General features: G+C 34.9%; 1 protein-coding gene across 1 annotated transcript in view; it reads right to left on the bottom strand.

The window, feature by feature from the left end:
* The window catches only part of LOC145667810 (facilitated trehalose transporter Tret1-like), a 32,467-nt gene extending 13,079 nt beyond the window's left edge, over positions 1-19,388 (bottom strand). The window contains exons 1-3 of the mRNA XM_081735241.1: positions 19,351-19,388; positions 3,180-3,351; positions 2,710-2,845 (exon numbers count right to left, since the gene is read on the bottom strand). Of these exons, the coding sequence (XP_081591367.1) occupies positions 2,710-2,845; positions 3,180-3,351; positions 19,351-19,388 (346 nt within the window). The remainder of the gene's footprint in view (positions 1-2,709; positions 2,846-3,179; positions 3,352-19,350) is intronic.
* Positions 19,389-21,308: the final 1,920 nt, after the last annotated feature.

The following is a 21,308-nucleotide window of genomic DNA, read 5'->3' as shown; positions in this document are numbered from 1 at the left end:
TACCCCTAAAAAGGGAACGAGGTGGACCATCCAAATTTATAGTGATCCATATTAGGGTCCTATACTGTAATACCAAATGTTTAAATTGAACAATTTCCAAAATTAAAGGGGTGGGCCATTGTACCCCTCCCGGGGGTGCAAAATGTACCTATGTCTTATGATAGGAAATGGACCCCTATACATGACCATATAACCATATAAGGTAATAGGACCTCATCCAAGGGAATAAATTAAATCAAAAACCAAACACGTGGTTGTACCTAAATTTGGCAATTTCGTACCCATGAAAGGGAACGAGATGGACCATCCAAATTTATCATGATACATAATGAGGTCCTGTACTATAATACCAAATGCTTAAATTGGAGAATTTCTGAAATTGAAGGGGTGGGCCAGGGTACCCCCTCCTAAAAATTTAAAGGGGTGCACCAATGTACCTATGTCTTATGATAGGGAATGAACACCTATACATGACCATATAACCATATAAGGTAATAGGACCTCATCCAAGGAGATAAATTAGGTTAAAAACCAAACACGTGGTTGTACTAAAATTTGGCAATTTTGTACCCCTAAAAGGGAACGAGGTGGACCACCCAAATTTATAGTGATCCATATTAGCGTCCTATACTATAATACCAAATGTTTAAATTGGGCAATTTCTAAAAATGAAGGGGTGGGCCAAGGTACCCCTCCCAAATTTTTAAAGGGGTGCATTAATATACCCATGTCTTATGAAAGGTAATGGACCCCTGTATACGCCCATATAACCATATAGGGTAATAACACCTCATCCAAGGGGATAAATTAGGTCAAAACCAAACACGTGGTACTACGTATTGCTTACGTTTATATTTTGGCAATTTGGTACCCCTAAAAGGGAACGAGGTGGACCATCCAAATTTATCATAATACATATTAGGGTCCTATACTATAATACCAAATGTTTAAATTGGGCAATTTCCAAAATTTAAGGGGTGGGCCAAGGTACCCCTCCCAAATTTTTCAATGGGTGCATTAATATACCCATGTCTTATGAAAGGTAATGGACCCCTGTATACGCCCATATAACTATATAGGGTAATAACACCTCATTCAAGGGGATAAATTAGGTCAAAAACCTCCGAAATGTGAATTTTTGGCAATTTTTTACCCATGAAAGGGAACGACATTGACCCCCAATACTGATGGAGGTACATGCTGTGGTCCTAGGCTACCATACCAAATTTTTAGATTTGGCAATTTCCAAAATTTAAGGGGTGGGCCAAGGTACCCCTCCCAAATTTTTCAAGGGGTGCATTAATATACCCATGTCTTATGAAAGGGAATGGACCCCTGTATACGTCCATATAACCATATAGGGTAATAACACCTCATCCAAGGGGATAAATTAGGTCAAAAACCCCCGAAATTTGACTTTTTGGCAATTTTTTACTCATGAAAGGGAACGACATAGACCCCCAATACTGATAGAGGTACATACTATGGTCCTACCCTACCATACCAAATTTTTAGATTTGGCAATTTCCAAAATTTAAGGGGGGTGGTCCTATGTACCCCTGCCAAAATTTAGGGGGTGGGCCATGGTACCCCTGCCAAAATTTAGAGGGGGTGGTCCTATGTACCCCTAGGTCATTGACCCCGGCCAGGGACCATGGGTCCTGAGGCAGGGACCCAGGGGCCAAAAAGTTCGGCAAAGTGACGCGATTACTACTGTCTTCCTACTCATTACTTCCTACTTCCTTTAAAGATTTCCTACTTTACTAATTTCTTTATGGACTATCTTTGCCTGGTCCCTGCACCATATACAATTATGTATTAATGACATCTACGAAAAATAAATAATGAATGTCGTCTTTACGCGACTTCGACCCTACATTCTGTTCTCGAATTTTTTTCAACATATTTTCCACTGGCCGTAGAGCTGAAAGGAGGCATTTCTGCACCCAGGTTGGTCTATTTTTTTAGTCTTATTATGCTGTCAGACCCCCTCCTAAAAAGTGTTGAAGTTGTTTCCGAACACCTTGTATCTTCTGCATTTTCAATAACAACAGTATACCTTTAATATGTATTTTGATCTCCTTTGAATTTAACAAAAGAACAGCTCTTCAACAATACATGGAAGTGAGAGCTTCAAGATCAGGGCTGTCATTTGAGGGGGCAAGGGAGGGAACAGCCTCCTTTGAGTTTGAGAAGTTTATACTTTTTAATTTGTTATCATGGGTGGCCCAAAAGTAGGTATACAGTCCCGTCCCGTATTTTATATCATTTCTTATTGTTTTCAAACAGGGATAGACCTAGTTTCTTTATTATTTGTTTTTAATGTTTTTTTTTATTTATACCTTAAGCTCGGCACAGTCGAAGCAAATACATCCATAAACTTGAATATTACACTAAATTAATGCAGGGGTGTATACCTACTTTTGGGTCACCCTATAGTAATAATAATAATAAAAAACAAAATATGAAACTGGATCTCTCCGTCCGTTAAATCTCTTGATGCCGTGTAGGTTAGTAGTAAATCTCAATTGTTGACCGATGCTGCTTGCGATTTTGTTTTTCTACACGACTGTAACTATATTAGACACTTACTTGTAATGTAAAATTACCAGAAAGCGCGGTTCCTAAATACCAGGTTTTATATGGGACATTTGGCACACTTAGAATCTAACTTTATACACCCTTATATATAGAAATATATGTACTTACCAAACCACGTGATTTCATCATTGGTCATTCGAATTCCACCATCACCTTTTTCCAGTGGGGTAGTAGCAATAGCAGGAAAACCCAATGACAATCCATAAGTAAACACCATTAAGTTAACAATTCCTGTTACTAGAATCTGGAATAATAAAATAGATCTTTATTAGATTTTTCATGATATTAATTTTGTCTGTTTTGCTGTTTATGACCTATTCTGTTATATAAAAAGATCTACAAATCTTAAATTTCTAGGGCTCAACTAAGTATTTAATGTTTATATATGTTCCAACAACAACAAAAAACGAGAGAATTCTATAGACTATTCAGCACAGAATGCATGCAAATACAAGTAATATGACTAAGAATAATCAAGGAGCTTAACTCCCTCGACCTCTCTCTGAATTTAAGTCCTGATGATGACAACTAACTAATATTTTGTGTATATCTTGCTATTAACCAAATGATCTACTAACCTGAGGAATGGCAGTTCTGAAAGATTCATTCTTGTAGAATGGTGGCGGCGTTTTTACTTGAAGGATGGAATGTCTCTTTAAGATCACCTTTTCATCCTGAATTATAGAAGCTCTCTCTCTCTGATCAATCACCACATCTCCACTTTCGCAAGAAGTCTCTTCGTCAATAACACTGTAATAAATTAAGAAAGAACATAAAATTGAAAAAATATGTCATATCAACAACCACAATATAAACAATTTTCTTCAAACAGTTTTACTGTTCAATAAGGTGAAGTGAAGTAATGTCTTTCATTCTTAACTAGCTTTACTTCAGAAACTGAAATTCGTCTTCTTGCTTTTATATTTAAACGAATTGGTCAGCGATGTTAAGAGTTCAACAAACCACTTTGGTGTTGCAAAGTTTCTACCCAGGGTATACACACATACCAGAATAAAATTCATACATAAGGGAGTTCCTATATAAACATAATACAGTGAAACCTTTGAATAACGGACACCAATGGGACGGAAATTTTTGTCCGTTACTGAGAGGTGACCGCTACAGAGAGGTTATAGAAATTTAATTTTTCACAACGGTAATTGTATGCAGTAATATACAGTAAATACATTATGTATTAGCGTAAATACGTAAAATTCAATATTAAAATACTCTATGTGGTACGTATTTCAATCACTGGGAAGAATGAAGGAGAAATTCATTTCTGTTAAATAATATTATTACTGGGGGATGTGTCAATATATTCGTATACTGCAAAAGATAATGCGTGTATGATAATTTTTTGAAGTACATACCATCACCCTGTAAAAAAATCAATTAATTCACATACTAAAAGTAAAAATAGATTAATAAGAGCATGCAATATTATTATTAAATACTGAAAATGTGGAGAACAAACTCACCAACTATTCCTTTTTGGGGGAAAAGTCTGCAAATAGTTGTTTGCAATCCTAGGGACACTAGTTTCTGTTTGAAATTTGTTTGTAACTGTTTGATCAATTGAAGATGTTGTGTGTCACCGCGATTAATGGCATATTTCTGTAATTGTTCAACTGTTCGACACGCCAATTTATACAAAAAAATCTTACTTTCCAAAAAGAAAAGTAAGAAAGGAAACATTACTCGTTGAAAATGTAAAACAAACAATGTTTGTTTTATCTATGAAATTGTCAGGAAAGATGCAAGGCCCAGAGGAACAAGGAATAAATTTGTTAGGGAAGGGAAGATCTTTCTCATAGAATTCTTGGCCATACGACTGACCCTGCATGAGTATTATTGCTTACTGAAGGTTTCCGCCAGAAAGCAATTTATTGCGGACAGAAAAAAAGGATTTCGTAAGTTCAGTTTGTTCTGTTTGATGGTTCACCAGGTCTAGACTCACGATAGATACACTTGTGGAGAAAAGACTTTCGTTTCGACTGTAATATATGAAAGAACTGAGAATAATTCCTGCCCATTATGAAGAGGTTATAGAAATGTTTGGGGGGAAAAGGGACTGTCCGCGTCCGTATCTGAGAGTGTCCGTAAAAGAGAGGGTTTTGTTCCGTAAGAGAAAATATATTTTTGCCGGGACAAAAAAATATGTCCGTATTATAGAGGTGTCCGTTAAAGGAGGTTTCACTGTATATGTATTTTTCTTTTATAATTTCAGGCGAGGAGTGAGATGCTATTGCAAACATACATCATTGCTCTAAGACAGAGATGGCGGCTCGCTAACCTATTGTGTGCGGTCCGCGTGAGGTTACGTGAACAACGGTACTGACGACAATTACCAAGCATTCGAAGAAGCGATTAAGGTGCCTTTCCGAATAACTCACCATCACCCAAAGAAGTATCATTCACATTTTGGTCTTTAACAAATAACAATTTTCGGTTTCCAAAATGCAGCTTCAACATCTATGATGAATACCTGGGAGATACGTTGTTATATGTTCACTGTAAATGGGAAAAAGATTTATAATTTTGTCCGGCTTTGCAGCTGAATGTATTGAACATATCTCTTGATATGTCATTATATGAAAACCCTACCTCACACTTACAATGTTCTATTTTACCTCAATCTGCTCTCACACGTGTCAGAGTTCCGCTTGAGCAGGATTGAAGAAGTCTGGAAATGCTATTACAGCGTTCTACTTCGAGATACATTGAACAATTTTTTCTCTAATAATTTTCACGCATTAAAAAAAAAAAAAAAAAAAAATCAAATGGTATTCACGTGGATAGACCATTTTTACAGCTGATTGATATTCACGTATGCTTTTGATGTATGCCATTCCCAATAACAACGTCCTTATTGAGATATCATCATAAGGAGGTTCGGAAGTTCCTCGACTTATTAACAATCGTCTGATAGGCATGGGGTAAGGTGAAGAAATTTAATTTTAGTATTTTGCTTTTAGGGAATAGTATAAATATCTATATTTTGTCGTCTATACTATGTGCAGGATGTACGAGTAATCAAGTAAAAGAGATATCAAACTTTTCAAAACCAAAAATCGAATGATTAGCAGAGTGGCCAGAAAGGACTATTTTCGTAATGATCCATATTTCAGTAAATAAGTAGGTTTTGGGAGAGGCAGAGGATCGAATCTCTTGATCTGCTTACCTAATTGAAGATCGCCTCTGGATTTTTCTTTGTCTCCTCCGGCAAATATTGGGATGGCAACGTTAAAGATAGTCTTTCCAAAATTCCCTTTCGCGTTTCATTTCCAATTGTACCCTACGTTAAATGCCTTATCTACTGTAGCTGGAAATACATGCTGATAAATAAATATACTCAAAATAAAGAATAAATTTGAATGGTCTATAATTAATAGCTTTGGTTGGATACTATTTCAAATGTTCTTAAATGTTAAGTATTCGACACTACCTTTCGAGAACCTGCTACGAATAATCAAGTTTACAAATTAAGGATAACCTGCTACGAATAATCAAGTTTACAAATTAAGGATAATCTGCTACGAATAATTAAGTTTACAAATTAAGAATGACCTGCTACGAATAATCAAGTTTACAAATTAAGAATGACCTGCTACGAATAATCAAGTTTACAAATTAAGGATAACTTGCTACGAATAATCAAGTTTACAAATTAAGAATGACCTGCTACGAATAATCAAATTTACAAATTAAGGATAACAATTTCACTATACCTTGAGGGTATTATTTTTAACTAAATAATAGTTTTAGCTGTATGTTAGTACAGTTTTATTTATGAGTTGAGTTCCAGTAAATACGAGACATGATGGATCAATGATTGAGCACTCATCCTTGCTGCAAGGGGACCTTGGTTCGATCCCAGACCATGTGATTTTGTGGTGAACAACATCGTGTCTGTGAGTGTACCCAAAGTTCTCCCGCATTCTCATTCCATTACTTTTTGTTAATCTTTTGCTTTCATTAATTATTTGTCTGCTTTAACGTAAGTGGCATGACCATAAAAATTTTATTTCAGTTCTAGCAAATATCATTTTATGTACTTTTTTGAAGTTATTTATTATTGTTTCATGCGAGGCTATTTGTATTCCAAAGCAGAATTATGATCATACAAGTGAAACTTGACTTTGGTTCAGTGGCGCCGAAAGAATCGAGAAGATAAGTCCTGCTCATTCTTATCTAGATGACAAAGATAAAATGAAATATGCAATAACGAACTGAAATAAACACTGACAAACAACTGAAGAGGTGGAAAATTGAACTCTATTTTGAATCTACCTTCTTACAACTACGTTTCTGCTCACCTGGTTGTTTGATAAGCATCGAAACTTAAATCAAACAATATCAAAAGATCTTGTTAATCAGGTACTTACGTTGTTAAATTTTATCAAACCACTGATTTGAACATTGCATGGACCCAGAAAGAATGGCAAATAACTTTACTGATAATAAAACACATAAATATCATTTGTTAATTGATAAAATATTCATCTAAGATGGAATGACGTAAATGAAAGTGAAAACAAAAGAACGTTTCAAGTTCAAAGTGCTTCAAACTGTAGATATTATCAAATAATAATAATTATAGTGAAGAGTGAATTGACATATTACACTACTATCTTCACTACTATAGAGTTCAAAAGTCGAAACAACACTTTTACATCTAAACATGTGCGTATGCTATCCAGTATTTCATAATATTCTTCTTCTACTACTTTATAAAATCCAGATTACTTTGTAAACAAACTATATGAAAAAAAAATTACCAGGAAATTAGTTCAAAAAAAATGTTAAAAACTCAATTGCTAACTAACTAACTATGGTCTATGGAACCCGAAGGTTCAATGTCGCGTTCACAAAAGCTCTTCACTGACTTCTATTCTTAGCGAACTGGATCCAGTTTCTCTTCGTATTCTTATTTCTGCGAGATCCATCTTAATATTGTCCTCACATCTGCGCCTAGGTCTTCCTAATGGTCGTTTTCCGATTGGACTTCTAGAAAAACTGGACATTTTCAAACCTACTATAAATGTTCAATGATCGATTCACGTTACCACGATACACATCTAACACGATAAACTTCAAGGCTTCATATACCAAGGACATGCCGAAAGCTTTTAGATATCCTTTGAAAAATCCTTTGAAAGTTTTTTTTGAAAAATCAATTTGTTTATATAAAATATTTTGCGATTTCTCAAAATAGTTTCCATAAGCGTCAACATACCTTTAGAGTCTTAAAAACTAGGAGTCAAATATTTTTAAAAATTCGTTTTCTTTTTAGGGGGAAAATCAGAAATTTTATTATTATCGGCTGCGATTGCCTTTTCAGTCGTTTAAAATAGACGCCCTCGAAGCTTTTTCTTAAGTTTGGGAATAAGACAAAGTCACACGGAGCTAAATCTGGAGAATAAGCAGGATGAGGTAGATTACGGACTCCACTCTCTTCCAGAAACTCCAAAGTTTTCACTGCTGATTGTGGATGTGTATCGTTGTGATGAAGAAGACAATAAGACTGTGGAGACCTTCGGTGAGTAGATTGCAAGCTTCAAATACATTCGGAAAGCAATAAGTAACGTACTACTCTGCTGTCACTGCACGCTGTATAGTTGCGACATGGCCAGTCTTAAAGCAAAAATATATCACCGTAATTTTACCCAAGCTCCGTGCTCGTTTAACTTTCGAAGGTGGAGTTTCATTTTCGAAATACCATACTGTCAACTGCTGTTTTGTTTCGGGGTCATAATTGTGAATCCATGTTTCGTCATCTGTGACGTCTTTACTTTGCCTCTGCGAAAATCTTTTAACCGCATAGCAACAGTACTTCATACGGTCATGTTTTTGCTCAGGCGTAAACACATGTGAGATCCAGCGATTGCAACGCTTGGAAAGGCTGAAATAATATGTTATTATGAACTAGCTTCAGTTGATTCAATATTCAAGGTTGACTGGTTGACTGAATTTCCTCGTATGTGATATGGCGATCCTCTTTTAGAAGATTTCTTACTGTTGCCACATTTTCATCGGTAACTCTGGTGATAGAGAACTCAGAGCGAGGCTCATCACTCAGACTTTGTCGGCCGCGTTTAAATTCCGCAAACCAAGAAAAAATTGCTGCGCGTGAAGAGTGGAGTCCTCGCCTGAACACTCTTCTAAACTACAATGGCACTGCTCTTCCGTTCAACCGTACTTAAAGTCATAAAAGATGATTGCAGAAAATCACGTTTGTTTGAGCTCTATTGCTGCCGACTGACAGACTCAAACTAACTTATACTTCCAAGCCTCTAATTTTCAAACAAACAAACCTGTAATCTTGCAGTTATATCTGTCACCACTAGAGGGACTAGGCTCTTAAACGTGATACATTTCAGTACGGCAACGCTATTCGAATTTTAGTACCTAAAACTTTCGGCATGCTTCTCGTATTAAGTTCGCACAAGACTCTACCTAGTATACCAGGTTAATTTTTGTGATGGATGCAGTGATATGAACACACAAGTCATCGATTCCATTATAAATAGTGGTATGTCAGATAACATATTCACCGGATTTTGCACCAACAGATTACCATCTGTTTCACTTCCTCGACAACCACCTCCGTGGGAGATCCTTCGCAAATGAGTAAGACCTGCGAAACGCACTCATGAGCTTCTTTGCATCCACGACCGCCAAGTTTTATTATTAGGGATATGTGCAGGTGTAGGAACGTTGGCAAAAGGTGTTGGATACTGATAGATAATAACTTTGAAACCTAAAGGTACGTACCGTCCACTGTATTGCTCTTTGTTTATCACTACTCTAGAATGGAAAGAACTTTTTCGGTTTGTATTTAAAGTCTTAAAAATTAGTTTTTCTCCATTTTCTCGAAAACTCCACACGGGAATTTAGCTCCAATGTTGTTCTTATGTCAAATTCAATGTGAACTGTCAAATTCAATGTGAACTGTCAAATTCATACATATAAAGGTAACCAAGAAAGTTCAGTCGCTTTTTCACGCACCACTTTCGAACATCGATATGTCACCTAAGACGTACCTGGAAGATCAAAAGTATTCCCCGTCAGTATCGACGACTTTCTGCCAACGTTCTGGAAGGCCATGGATTCCACCCTGGTAGAACTTGGTGGGCCGTGAGTGCATTTTGCGCCTTTACTGCCGATTTAAACTGGCGTCCTCTAAAGTGATTGTCCAAGGAATAAAACAGGTGATAATCGGATGGTGCAATGTCCGGGGAGTATGTCGGATGCGATAGTGTTTCCCATCCAAGGCATAGAGTGGTGTCTCGGGTCATACTAGCCACGTGGGGCTAACCGTTGGCCTGTAACAGGAGGACCCCTTTGCGATTCGGGGTCCCTGAAGTGCTGACTCCAGAGTTTTGAGTTTTTCTTGAACACTGCTCAACTGCTGACAGTACACAGTTGTATTGATGCTCTGATCAGCTGGTAGCAGTTCCCGATGCACGATGCCGCGAGAAGTTCACCAAACACACAGGAGATCCTTCTTCTGGTGCAGTGTTGGTTTCGCCTGTTTTGGAATCGGTTCATGGAATGTTAACCAATGATGATGGCGCCGTAGAACTTTGTACGGACCCACTTCTCATTACACGTTAATACCCTGTCCAGAAATGACTCCTTCCTCAAACGAGACAGCAAAGAAACACAGGTGTCTGATCGCGTTGCCTTCTGGCCTGATGTCAAATCATGTGGGACCCAAAGACACAACTTGTAGTGCTTTTCAAGTTGATGGAGGAGCTGCCGAATGGTTTCTCCACTCACGCTTAATTGTAGTCCAAGTTCTTCACATGTCTGGCCACTGCTCGCCTCAATTACTGCCTGAAGATCTTCATTTTGTACATGTGTTGGTCTTCCGGCACGTGATACGTCTTCGAGTGTTTCGTCAACGTCCTTAAACTTGTTAAACCACCGCTGCACTGTACGCATAGTCACAACACCCTCACCAAAGGCCTGGCATATTTTCCGCCCCGCTGCGGTGGCGTTCGACCCATTTTGAACTCGTACAGCATACACGCTCTTATGAAGCTCTGTAGAGGCCCCAGGTTCAGTCTGTCGTTACGCAAGTTGACAGTGTAACTGAACTGCCATAATTAGGTAGTATGTTGGACATACCCACACCAAAAACTGATCTTGCCTTATCTCCATTCGTATTCAACTCCCGGTGTGATGGCCAATGGAACACAGACCTTTCTTGATTACCTTTATATATGTGCTTTATCTTTCAACAATATTGGAGTGAAATAGAAATGAAGTCTAAATTACTCATTATTTTGGGCTATATCTCATTAACAATATCGGTATGCTACCGTCTTGCTGATGTTATAATAAAAAGCTCGATTAATGTATATTTAAGTATTTTTCATCTCAATTATGGTGTGGTTGTTGTACATCTATTTCTAGATTTACAAAAAAAAAAAAAAAAAAAAAATCCTGTCGATTTTTAACTACGTATAAGTAGTTACACGTACCTATATCATTTTGTTCAATTTAGTGAAATGTTACTATTGATATGAAATTTGTCTTTCAACGTCTTTTATTATTATTATTATTTTCATCTTGATGCGGAGTGTGAGCGTGAAATAAAGGAAGGATACTGAAGAGCATATAGGAGGAAGAAAAGTTTATTTTGTGGGTCTTTGATGAAAGAGTTTAGAAAAAATACTCGTAAAATATTTTGTATCGAGTATTATACTATATTGGCCAGAAACATAGACATTACGCAAAAGCGATTTAAAAAAAACTGAAGCTTTCGAAATGTGGGTGTAGAGAAGACAAATGATTTTTTTTTTAGCTTAACAACTAACTTTTAAGCTAAAGGAGACGGATTATCAATGAAGACGAATGAGTGTGAAATTAAATGTTTGTGCTCGAGAATAGAACCCGAGACACGTGGAGCAAAGGCATACATGCTAGCCACAAGTCCAGCGAGGACAGTCGAAGAAGAATAGAGGGAATTAGCTGGGTCGAAAGGAAAACGAAATGAAAAGAAGTTAGAAATAGTGAGGGGAGAAAAGAAACAACTGTAGATGTAATTGAAAAGAGGAAGAGAAATTGGTTGGGACATCGATTGAGAACGAACTGTATCATGCGAGAGTGCTATAAGGTATGGTCGCAGGAAAGAGAGGGTGGAGGCAAAGGAAATTACGGTTGATGAACTGTATCAAAACAGGAAAATCATACGTGAAGAGAGTTGAAGAGCGTGGTTCAGTATATGGAAACTTTTCAGTTGAGGCAAGTGACCAGCCAATAATGACAGAATACCTATAATGATAATCATGATGATTATACATTATTTTTCTAATACACCGCCACTACACAATTTTAATCATTGTGGTAACCTACCTGGGGGAGAAGTATTATGAGAAGTAGCCAGAGATTTAATTATCCTTCGATAATAGTAAAGATTCAATTAGTGTAAAATTTCAATAAGTAGCAATGTAGGTAAATAAAAAAATATCTCTATACTGATTACAAAGTTATGAGTTGTTCTATTTATGTAAGTTTTTGTTGCATTGTTTTACGTTTAGTAATAATTTACAGTAAATTGAAATTTATAGAAATTTTATAGAAATTTAACTAATCATGCTTCAATATTTTAACGAAATAAATAAATAAATAAATAAATAAATAAATGTATAAGATTCATAGCCGTTACTTAATCATAGGACTACTTCTGATGTGCTGTGGAAATCCTAATATTTATTTCATTCTTAACAATGAAATAATAACAATAATAATAATAGTAATAACAATAATAATATCCTAATCAATTTTGCTAAAATTTTCATTGAGATTGGTGAAATTTTTTAGCCCAGATTTATTTTTCATTTGCACACATTTTAGAGTTATTTTAGAAAATACACCTTACGACTTTGAAAGGATAACAGGAAGACACACATTAAAACAAAATCATATACCGAAAAGAGTATCATGTTTTGGTACAATTCAATGTCAAACACGTAATGTATGGATATCTCATTGCACAACGATATTTTTTGTACTCATATTATCAATAAAATAAATAAAATATTTGAATCATTTTCATGACTATCCAAAACTCAAAGTTATCGAATTACGGAGTAAAAGTCAACATTATTAATGAAGAACTTTCTAGCAACAATGTTTCTAAAGACTTTTTACTAAACAATGAACTAGTTCAGGAACTTGACATCCATTTGTTATTCTAAATCTAATGGTCACGCTTTGTTCTTGTGTTGATTTTAATCAAACATTTATTTCTTCTATTTCAAAAAGTTCAAGAAGTCGAAGTTCATCTTATTGTCCAAGAAATTACAATGTGGGAAAAAAATTCTAAAATCGTATTGTATAGAGTAAATGCGTTGTCATTTACCACATGTAAAGCACATGAAATGTCAGGTTAAGAACATTGTTATACCGTATGATTGTTAACAATGATGGAACGTTGATAAACAAAGATTTACACACTTGTAGTAAGAGAATTCGTTAGCAGATATCAATTCTGTCTGAGATACTCCTAGAAGTTAATTATGTGGTGACATGGCATTTTTTCCTCATTCTTAGTCAAGTATTTATTTTTGTAATAAATTTCTCCTCGCTGTTCATAAATTTTTAAAAAAACTAACGAACTTTGAAATTTAATGTATACTTTATAGTAAAATAGTACGTCGTTACAATACAATTGTGTTTAATTCCCTTTTCTGTCACCTTTATCACAGTAAAATGATGGGAGACCAATATGACGCAGTTCTCATATTGAATGATTTTATTCCCTCGTATGAAAAATGGAATCAATCTTTTTTTTTTTTAAAAAAAATACATATTTTTAAAAGAAATATATGTATTATGTGACATAATAGGTATAACATGAACGATTTGTGATCTTCAAATGAATATTTGAATATTAAACATACTACAGATTCTTCTCATGATAAGATAAATCAGTAATAAAATTTATGATTGATGTTCTATGTTGGATTTTCCAGTTTAATGGTGTTCAATATATTTTCAAAACTTTTTTTTTTTTTTTTTACCGAATTCTGACTATAAAATAACTTTAATGAACTAAAAAGTTCGTTTCAGAATTCTGCATGTTTGTGTGTGTGTGTGTCTGATATTTGCGAATTTTTCAAGTTTTTAGCCCTCCATTCGATAGAGTATCAAAAACAATCTGAGAAACTTATGAAACTTTTCGCGTCACTCTTACCGTTCCCGAAATATTGGCCAGAAAAAAAGTTCCGATTTCGGGAGATTTAAGGACCAATATCTCGGGAACCATAAGTCATAGAGAGATCATATTGGTGTTGATCAATACCTAACACGATGGTGAACATTCTGGTATCAAATAGTAATCGTTGGCTAATACCAACTGGCCACCGTTCTCCAGATACTGGCCAAAAACGTTCGGATTTCGGAAGATCTAAGGAGCCATATCTCGGGAACCGTAAGTCATAAAGAGATGATATTTTGCGAATTTTTCAATTTTGAGCCCTCCAATTTGAGCATGTGTCTTCGTAAAACAACATATCGTAGAACGTTTTAACAGAACTCAAACAAAACATGTGGAAAAAATTTAGTACTCAACGAAATTATAAATGGATATATTACAAGAATTGTTTAATGAGTAAAGTATATAGAACAATTGGTATAAAGTCTGTATAAGTTAATGAGAAAATTAATTCTTTTTAAGTTTGTTCTGATAATGCTCTTGAAGCATTCTCAACTGGTTTTATTTCTGGAAGCAGATATTATTTATATTTCATAACCGAAAAAACTAAATTTTTAATTTTACGTCCGACGTTTATGCTTTTTAGACCAAAAGTGACGGATAATTAATAAAAGTGAATAAGCTTAAAAGAATTTACTCTCTCTATTACGTTTACTTTCTCTCTACTAATTCTTGCGATACAGTCAAGATTTCTGTTCGCTTTAGTTACTATGCTATCAATGTAAGTATCTAATTTAAATTTCGTATCATATATTACACCTAAGTCATTTATAGTATTTACAACGGGTAATTCAGTTTGACTTACTGTATTTTGAAATTGGACTGGTTTCTTACGTTTATTACAACTGATTTCTTATTTTTATTTCTTACGTTTGTAAAACACATGGTTTTCTAATATTTATAAAATATAATGAGTTACCTTGACGACACTTGACAACTGAATTCATATCTATTGAAGTTCATTACAATTACTTATTGATTTTATACATCTAAGAAGTTTTTAGGTCATAGGTATATAAGAATTTATAGGAATATGTTATGCAATCAGAATGGCAGTTTATACATATTATAAAAAAAATAGAAATGATAAATTTGACCGTTGTGGAATACCAGATGGTTGCAAACTTGCCTTTAAGTACAACGAACTGCCTTTCGTTCCTCAAAAATAGACCAATTAATTGTGCGGACAAATTAAATTAACAAACTTTCTCTGATAATATTTTGTGATATATTCTATCAATGCTTTCGCAAAATTTGTGTAAACATCTACTTGACCACTTTGAATTAGTGCAGTTGGTATGAAATTATCAATTAAACTAACATTTGTCAGAGTCGATCAAAACAGTGAACCCGTGGATGAAACCATGCTGGTATTCTGAAATTGCTTGTTTCATTTGATTTTCAATCTGTTCATAGAGAATAGTTTCAAACACTTTTCATTTGCTCTATCAATATGGCTCTATACTTCGGAATGTCTTTACAATTATTATATTTAAAAGTAGGAGAAATTATTGATATTTCCTTTTTATTGGGAAATTTGCTAATTGAAAGAACAAGGATGTTTATAGTATGGAGTAAAAGTGTAAGCGGTATAAGTTAAAGAAAACGTCATATATTGCTTTTCGTACAGACAAACTAGGAGGATATAAGGATCTCTGTCATGGACCATAGGACATTCGTGAGATAACTCTTCAAATCCGTTTAGTATCTATTTCAATCGATTATAAAATTGAGTATGAATACTATCTTAGTGAGAGAAAAATTGCCAACATTTTGGTTGTATAAACTTCAATCTTTAGGCAGTTTGGGAAAAAGAATTGTAAGAAGTTAATGATTAAAGAATAATTGGGACACTCATTTTTAAGAGGCAATAGAAATGGATGAAGCCCTTTGATCGATGTCTAGACAGAAAGGATGAGACAGCAAACATACTCCTGGGATTTTACAAATCATGTGACACATTACCAAAGGTTATCAACTGTAGCTTTTCTGATGTGACAGGTGTTGTTCACTCAAGAACGTGCTCAATCAGCAAGAGATCAGGTGGAAAAAGCAGTAGAACAGATTTTTTTTTTTTAGGAAAGGAAGGACGTATTATAGTGGTAAAAAGTGACTTCATGCAGTATCTGCAGAAAAGAAACCACAGCCTGGTAGAATACCTCATCAATATTTCTTTGTCTGGCCAGACTCAAAACAACAAACAAACACATTACACTGATTAACTGTAGTTTACGAGTATTAATTATATCTCGTACTTGGGCGATTGGTCACCGCTCCCGGGAATAACAGGTTAACAGAATTCGTAGCATCTAACCCAAACTCACTTGAAATATACTTTTAGTTAGAAATCTCTACGGTGCATATTTTGCTTTTTACTAAGCAAAATAGTGATAGTTTCGCTGCAATTAATAGCTTTACACGTTCCAAAACACGTAAGCCGACACATAACCATAAAAATTATTATCACAATGTTAACTAGTGCAGTTTGTCGGTAATCATTCATCAAAGACGTAACAGTCTCTGGAAACCCACTCGAAGTTTTTCTACTGTGTAAAATTCTGTGATTATGCAGCCTTCTTTAGTTATAAATGAAAAAGAAAACGCAAAATAAATCCATAAAAGTTTTGCTTTGTAAATTGAATTATGTTTAGATTAATTATTTTTCTCAGTGTTACGCTAAGTTATTTATTGTGCTTAGATAACGAGTCATGGACGCTTGAAATAAATACTATAAAGCAGTACTTTATTTTTTTTTTTTTTAAAGGTGGTTGCCGCTAGCTAATTTATCCCAATGTCTTCGCAGTGTGGAGAGATACTCAAATGATAATACCTATAGCTTATACAAACAACGTATATGTACGTACATACTCCAAGAAAATTTAGTAAAATGCTTTCAGCAAAAGTTTTTAATTGCTAACATGACTTTTAACTTAAAACATATAATAACATACATTGATGGCAAATTATATGCAAAACGTCGTTATTATGTATTGAGTAAGCTGTGATTATTGGCTCAATATCATGTTCCTTGAGAAGACTATTACTAGCACAAAGTCATTTCTGATCGGTGATGCAAAATGGGTAAAGGGAAAGGAATGTGGCAAAATTAACATGGTTTCAACCAAAGTATTAAAACAACTATGCTATTGGTAAGGAGAGGAACAAGTTCAACTTGATTGGCAGTGACATTCACGATAAACATCAGAAGATAAGGTTATTGAAAAATACCTTGTCCTTTTTTTCTTCTAATCGAGTACCGGTATCAAAGACTTGGAGAACAAATTATTACCTGTAAATTATAAATTTCAAGATCTACCGTTCTTAATTTCTTTTTCATATTTCAACTGACGCTGTTAGTGTATTTACATACCTTAAAATTTACCATTTTGCAGTAAAGACCATACCCAGAATTTCTTTACGGTGTCGGAATCATCTTTTTAAAAGAAGCTCTCAAATCCAGTTCCTTTTTCTTATAGTGCATGAACATGGACGGTAAATTATGTAGTATGTTATTGAAAGTTTTTATTACTTGATTTTATAAATCATAATAGAATATCGTGTTATAGAGAAATGCTAACAATTATATGAATTTATAGTATACCAGAAATCTTAGAATGACGAACAGCGACACCTACTAACAAACTCTCTATGGGAGTTTGATGGCGAAAAGAAACAGTTATATCAATGACTTTTCTTCATAACAGAACGGTTCTCTTTTGGTATCATATATAGTTAAAAGTCGAGGATAAATGTTCTCCCGGAAACGCAACGTTTCAGTATGGGTACTTTTCAAGTTCTCTATAACTCATACCAATCTGCTACGGACCACAAACCGTATTACTGGTGACTGGTCGTAGATTTGATGACCAAGAGGATTTATGCACTTTGAAATTACATTTGGAAATAAAGTGCTTCAATATCCTTTCAAGATCCAAGATCACGTAGTTACTTTCGGCATCTAGATCTACTAGCAAGCACAAAGGACTTTACCAGTATGCTATTTCCTGCTATTCTATCTTTTCATTGTTGTTTCATGATCTCGTAAGAGGTTCATAAATGACTTAATCATGAAATTGTTTCATTAAAGTGGCAAAAGAAAAGCGTTTGGTTTGTAAAAATAACTGGTGCTGATTAGCTCTTGGCTACAAAATGAGATAGAAAATGATAATTTATTATTATTATTATTATTATTATTATTATTATTATTATTATTATTATTATTATTATTATTATTATTATTATTATTATTATTATTATTATTACAAAAATTCCTTCTTGTTTTCGATAACACTACCGATTTAGTAAAAAGCTCCACATGGTTACATTGAAAACTATCTATTAGCTTAGCAAATTGTTATTATGACAAAATTAGTACTTGTTTGTTGTACAGAAGTTAAATTTTATTTCATGTTCACACAAAACAGGGGAACTAATAATAATAATAATAATAATAATAATAATAATAATAATAATAATAATAATAATAATAATAATAATAATAATAATAATAATAATAATATTTATCTTCCTTTGCTGTCGAAAATACTATACAAACAAATTATACAAAGTGTTTCAAAACAACACCGAAAACGTTTGGGAGGTGATTGCTGACTACAAGGTAAGACAAGAATTATAGACCAACCTAGGTGAATAAATGCTTAATTTAGGAGTTATAGGTGCCGAAACTATGACAAAATCAAAGTTAAAGGTCCATAGTTTCAAAACTTTACGATCTACTATAGTTGGGTATAGTAGATACTTCACTTAGGAACTCACATGTGCTCTATCCCAAAATACATGTTTCAGAATCCTGCGGTGCTTCCGCAACAATTTTTAAAGAGATAGTTGGTGAGTATTCGAAATTATATGTCCGTAGCCAAACTTCCTCTATAAAAATTGTCGCGTGAGTACCTTAGGATTCTGAAACACATGTTAGTTCCATAGTTAGTTTTGGAGCTATTAACTTTTCAAGTTCATTTTTCATGTTTTCGGCAGCCTACAACTCCGAAAGGAAGCATTTGTGCACTCAGGTTGGTCTATACTTTTTGCCTTATCTTGGTGTCAGGAATTATCTCCTAAACGTTGTCGGTATTGTTTTGAAACACTTTGTAAACTATTGAAAACGGTGCCGCACACGAAAACTTTTTTCCTACAAAACTTGTTTGTTTCTCATGATCTTTCCAATGTCTTAAAAACAGAAATATTTCGATTTAAGACCTCCGTATCAACCTCCCCTGCTAGTGGATCTAGTGGGTCCACAACAGTGGGTTTTGTGGGGCAAGGAGAGCGTCCCGTTCAAATGCACCCTCTGACATGTTTTTATCTCAACTTTTATTTCACTCATTTTATCTCGTTTGTCATCCATGAGATCTGCACGTTTCACTTAAAACACCCGGTATGTGTAATGCATTTCGAATCCGGATATATGCATTAATCTACGTACATTAAAAAAATGAACAAAACGCCTTCATATGTGTATATCTTCAATGATTGGGTTTGGAAATAAATTGGTGATTTACCTGATGGTGTATACACTGGATCGTTGCTGTTCAGCCATTTTTCCTAATGTCTTGTCCCTTAGAACGTCCTGAACTGTGAGCGAACTGTGTGTTACACAAAGTGTGCTAGGTCTTATAATATAACCAGACACACACACACACACACACACACAAACACATAAACAGTACTAATCTGATAACGATTTCTTGTAAATGAAAAAAAAAAAAAACATTATCTCCTTTTCCCACGTTTGATTGACCACTCCAAATTGACAAGAAAAATGATAAAGCCATATAATTTATTATTACCCTGCCCATTTCCTGCAAAGTACAAGTACCGTCTGTATCAAACTGAATTTATCAGGATCTTTAACTCGACAGTAATCTTTCCTCATTGATTAACAACAATCATACAGTATGTTACACATAATTATGTTAGGATTTTAACTTTTTTTTTTGTTTAAAAAAAGCAGGATGTTAATATAAGAACTTGAGAATTAAGTTGTGGCTAATATGGTATGAAAAAAAGAAAAATATAAACAAGTTGAATTTTGGTTCACGTTGTGAAGCTATGGAAGACTTCCAAACTATGTAAGCTCAAAACTGAAAAAAACTTCTAGTTGCAATGGAAGGATAAAGCCGGAAATCGAACATATTCTTTGTACGTATAATTAATAGAAATCAGTATTGAAACCGGAAGTTGTAGTGGATTTCTACAACATCCAGTTTAGCAGATAGTTAAGAATGGAAATGGAATACGGGGTTTGTCCAAGAAGTAATGAGACTGGCTTCCGCTCAGCGCTCCAGTCGCCACCAGAGCGCTCTCAATGGGTGATATCGGTGGTGGGGTTTTATTTAAGCATCGCACCGTGCGACAGTAGTCGCTCTCCTGAGCAGTGAAAGAATGAAAATCGATCGTTGCGCAAAGTGTGGTTTTTCATTTTGGTCACGGGATAAAAAGCGAAAATAGAGCGGACGGTATAGCAGCGGTACGCCATCAAATTCTACGTTCGTTTGGGCAAAACGGCTTCATAGACTCTTGTCTTGATTGAGTAGGCCTACGAAAACAACGCCATATCGACAGCCCAGGTTTTTCGCTGGCATAAGGATTTCAAAGACAGGCGGGAGACAGTTAAGGACAAAGATCGATCTGGACACCTTTCGACGAGTTCTTCGGATGAAAACGTGTCAAAGGTGAAAGAACTCTTAGACTCTAACCGTCGGTTGAGTCTACAATTAATAGCGGAACAACTTAACATGTTGCAAGTCAACGGTACCGTACACAATATTGTAACCGAGAAATCGAAGAAGAGAAAAGTTTGTGTAAAATTGGTGCCAAAAGTGTTGGATAATGAACAAAAACAACGACGAGTTGACATGTGCCGTGAAATGGTGGAGATTGTGGAAGATAAAGCAGACTTTTTCTTGTTCTCCAAAGTGAAAACCGCCCTGAAGGATTGCCGTTTTGCTGCCATCCAGAAGGCCGTAACCAAATCTTTAAAAGGCATTTCGGAAGCAAGCCTATGAATCATGGATACCCTATACTCTTGTTACGGTTACTTGATTACAGAAAACCGGTTCTCGCTATATCTTGCCATTTTAACTCTATATGATCAACTTAAAAACCGAAAAAGTAGTTGATTTCTGCCATTTTCTTTTCAAAGAGGGTTAAGAGAGAAGATGGTACACTATTCTAAGAAAGCTAACTGTATTTTTTTTAAAAAAAAACACACACATCTCAAACTACCTATTACCGTTCCTGCTATATAGTGATCAATAATCGGAAATGGTTGATTTTTACCACTTCTAGAATGGATCAACTCCATCAACGAAGTCCCTACATTTTGGCCAAATCTCATGGAAATCCATCAAGTTGCTGTCGAGATCATTTGTGTTTTGGACAGGAGAGACAGAGTAAATATATGAAATAGTTTTGGTTAACCAAAGCTCTTAAAAATTAATTGAAAATAACTAGCCCT

The sequence above is a fragment of the Thermobia domestica genome, chromosome 13, assembly GCF_964235325.1.
Source record: "Thermobia domestica chromosome 13, izTheDome1.hap1.1, whole genome shotgun sequence".
Lineage (NCBI taxonomy): Eukaryota > Metazoa > Arthropoda > Insecta > Zygentoma > Lepismatidae > Thermobia > Thermobia domestica.
Note: the sequence above shows the minus strand (reverse complement) of the source record. Positions and strands in the feature narration are given on the sequence as shown.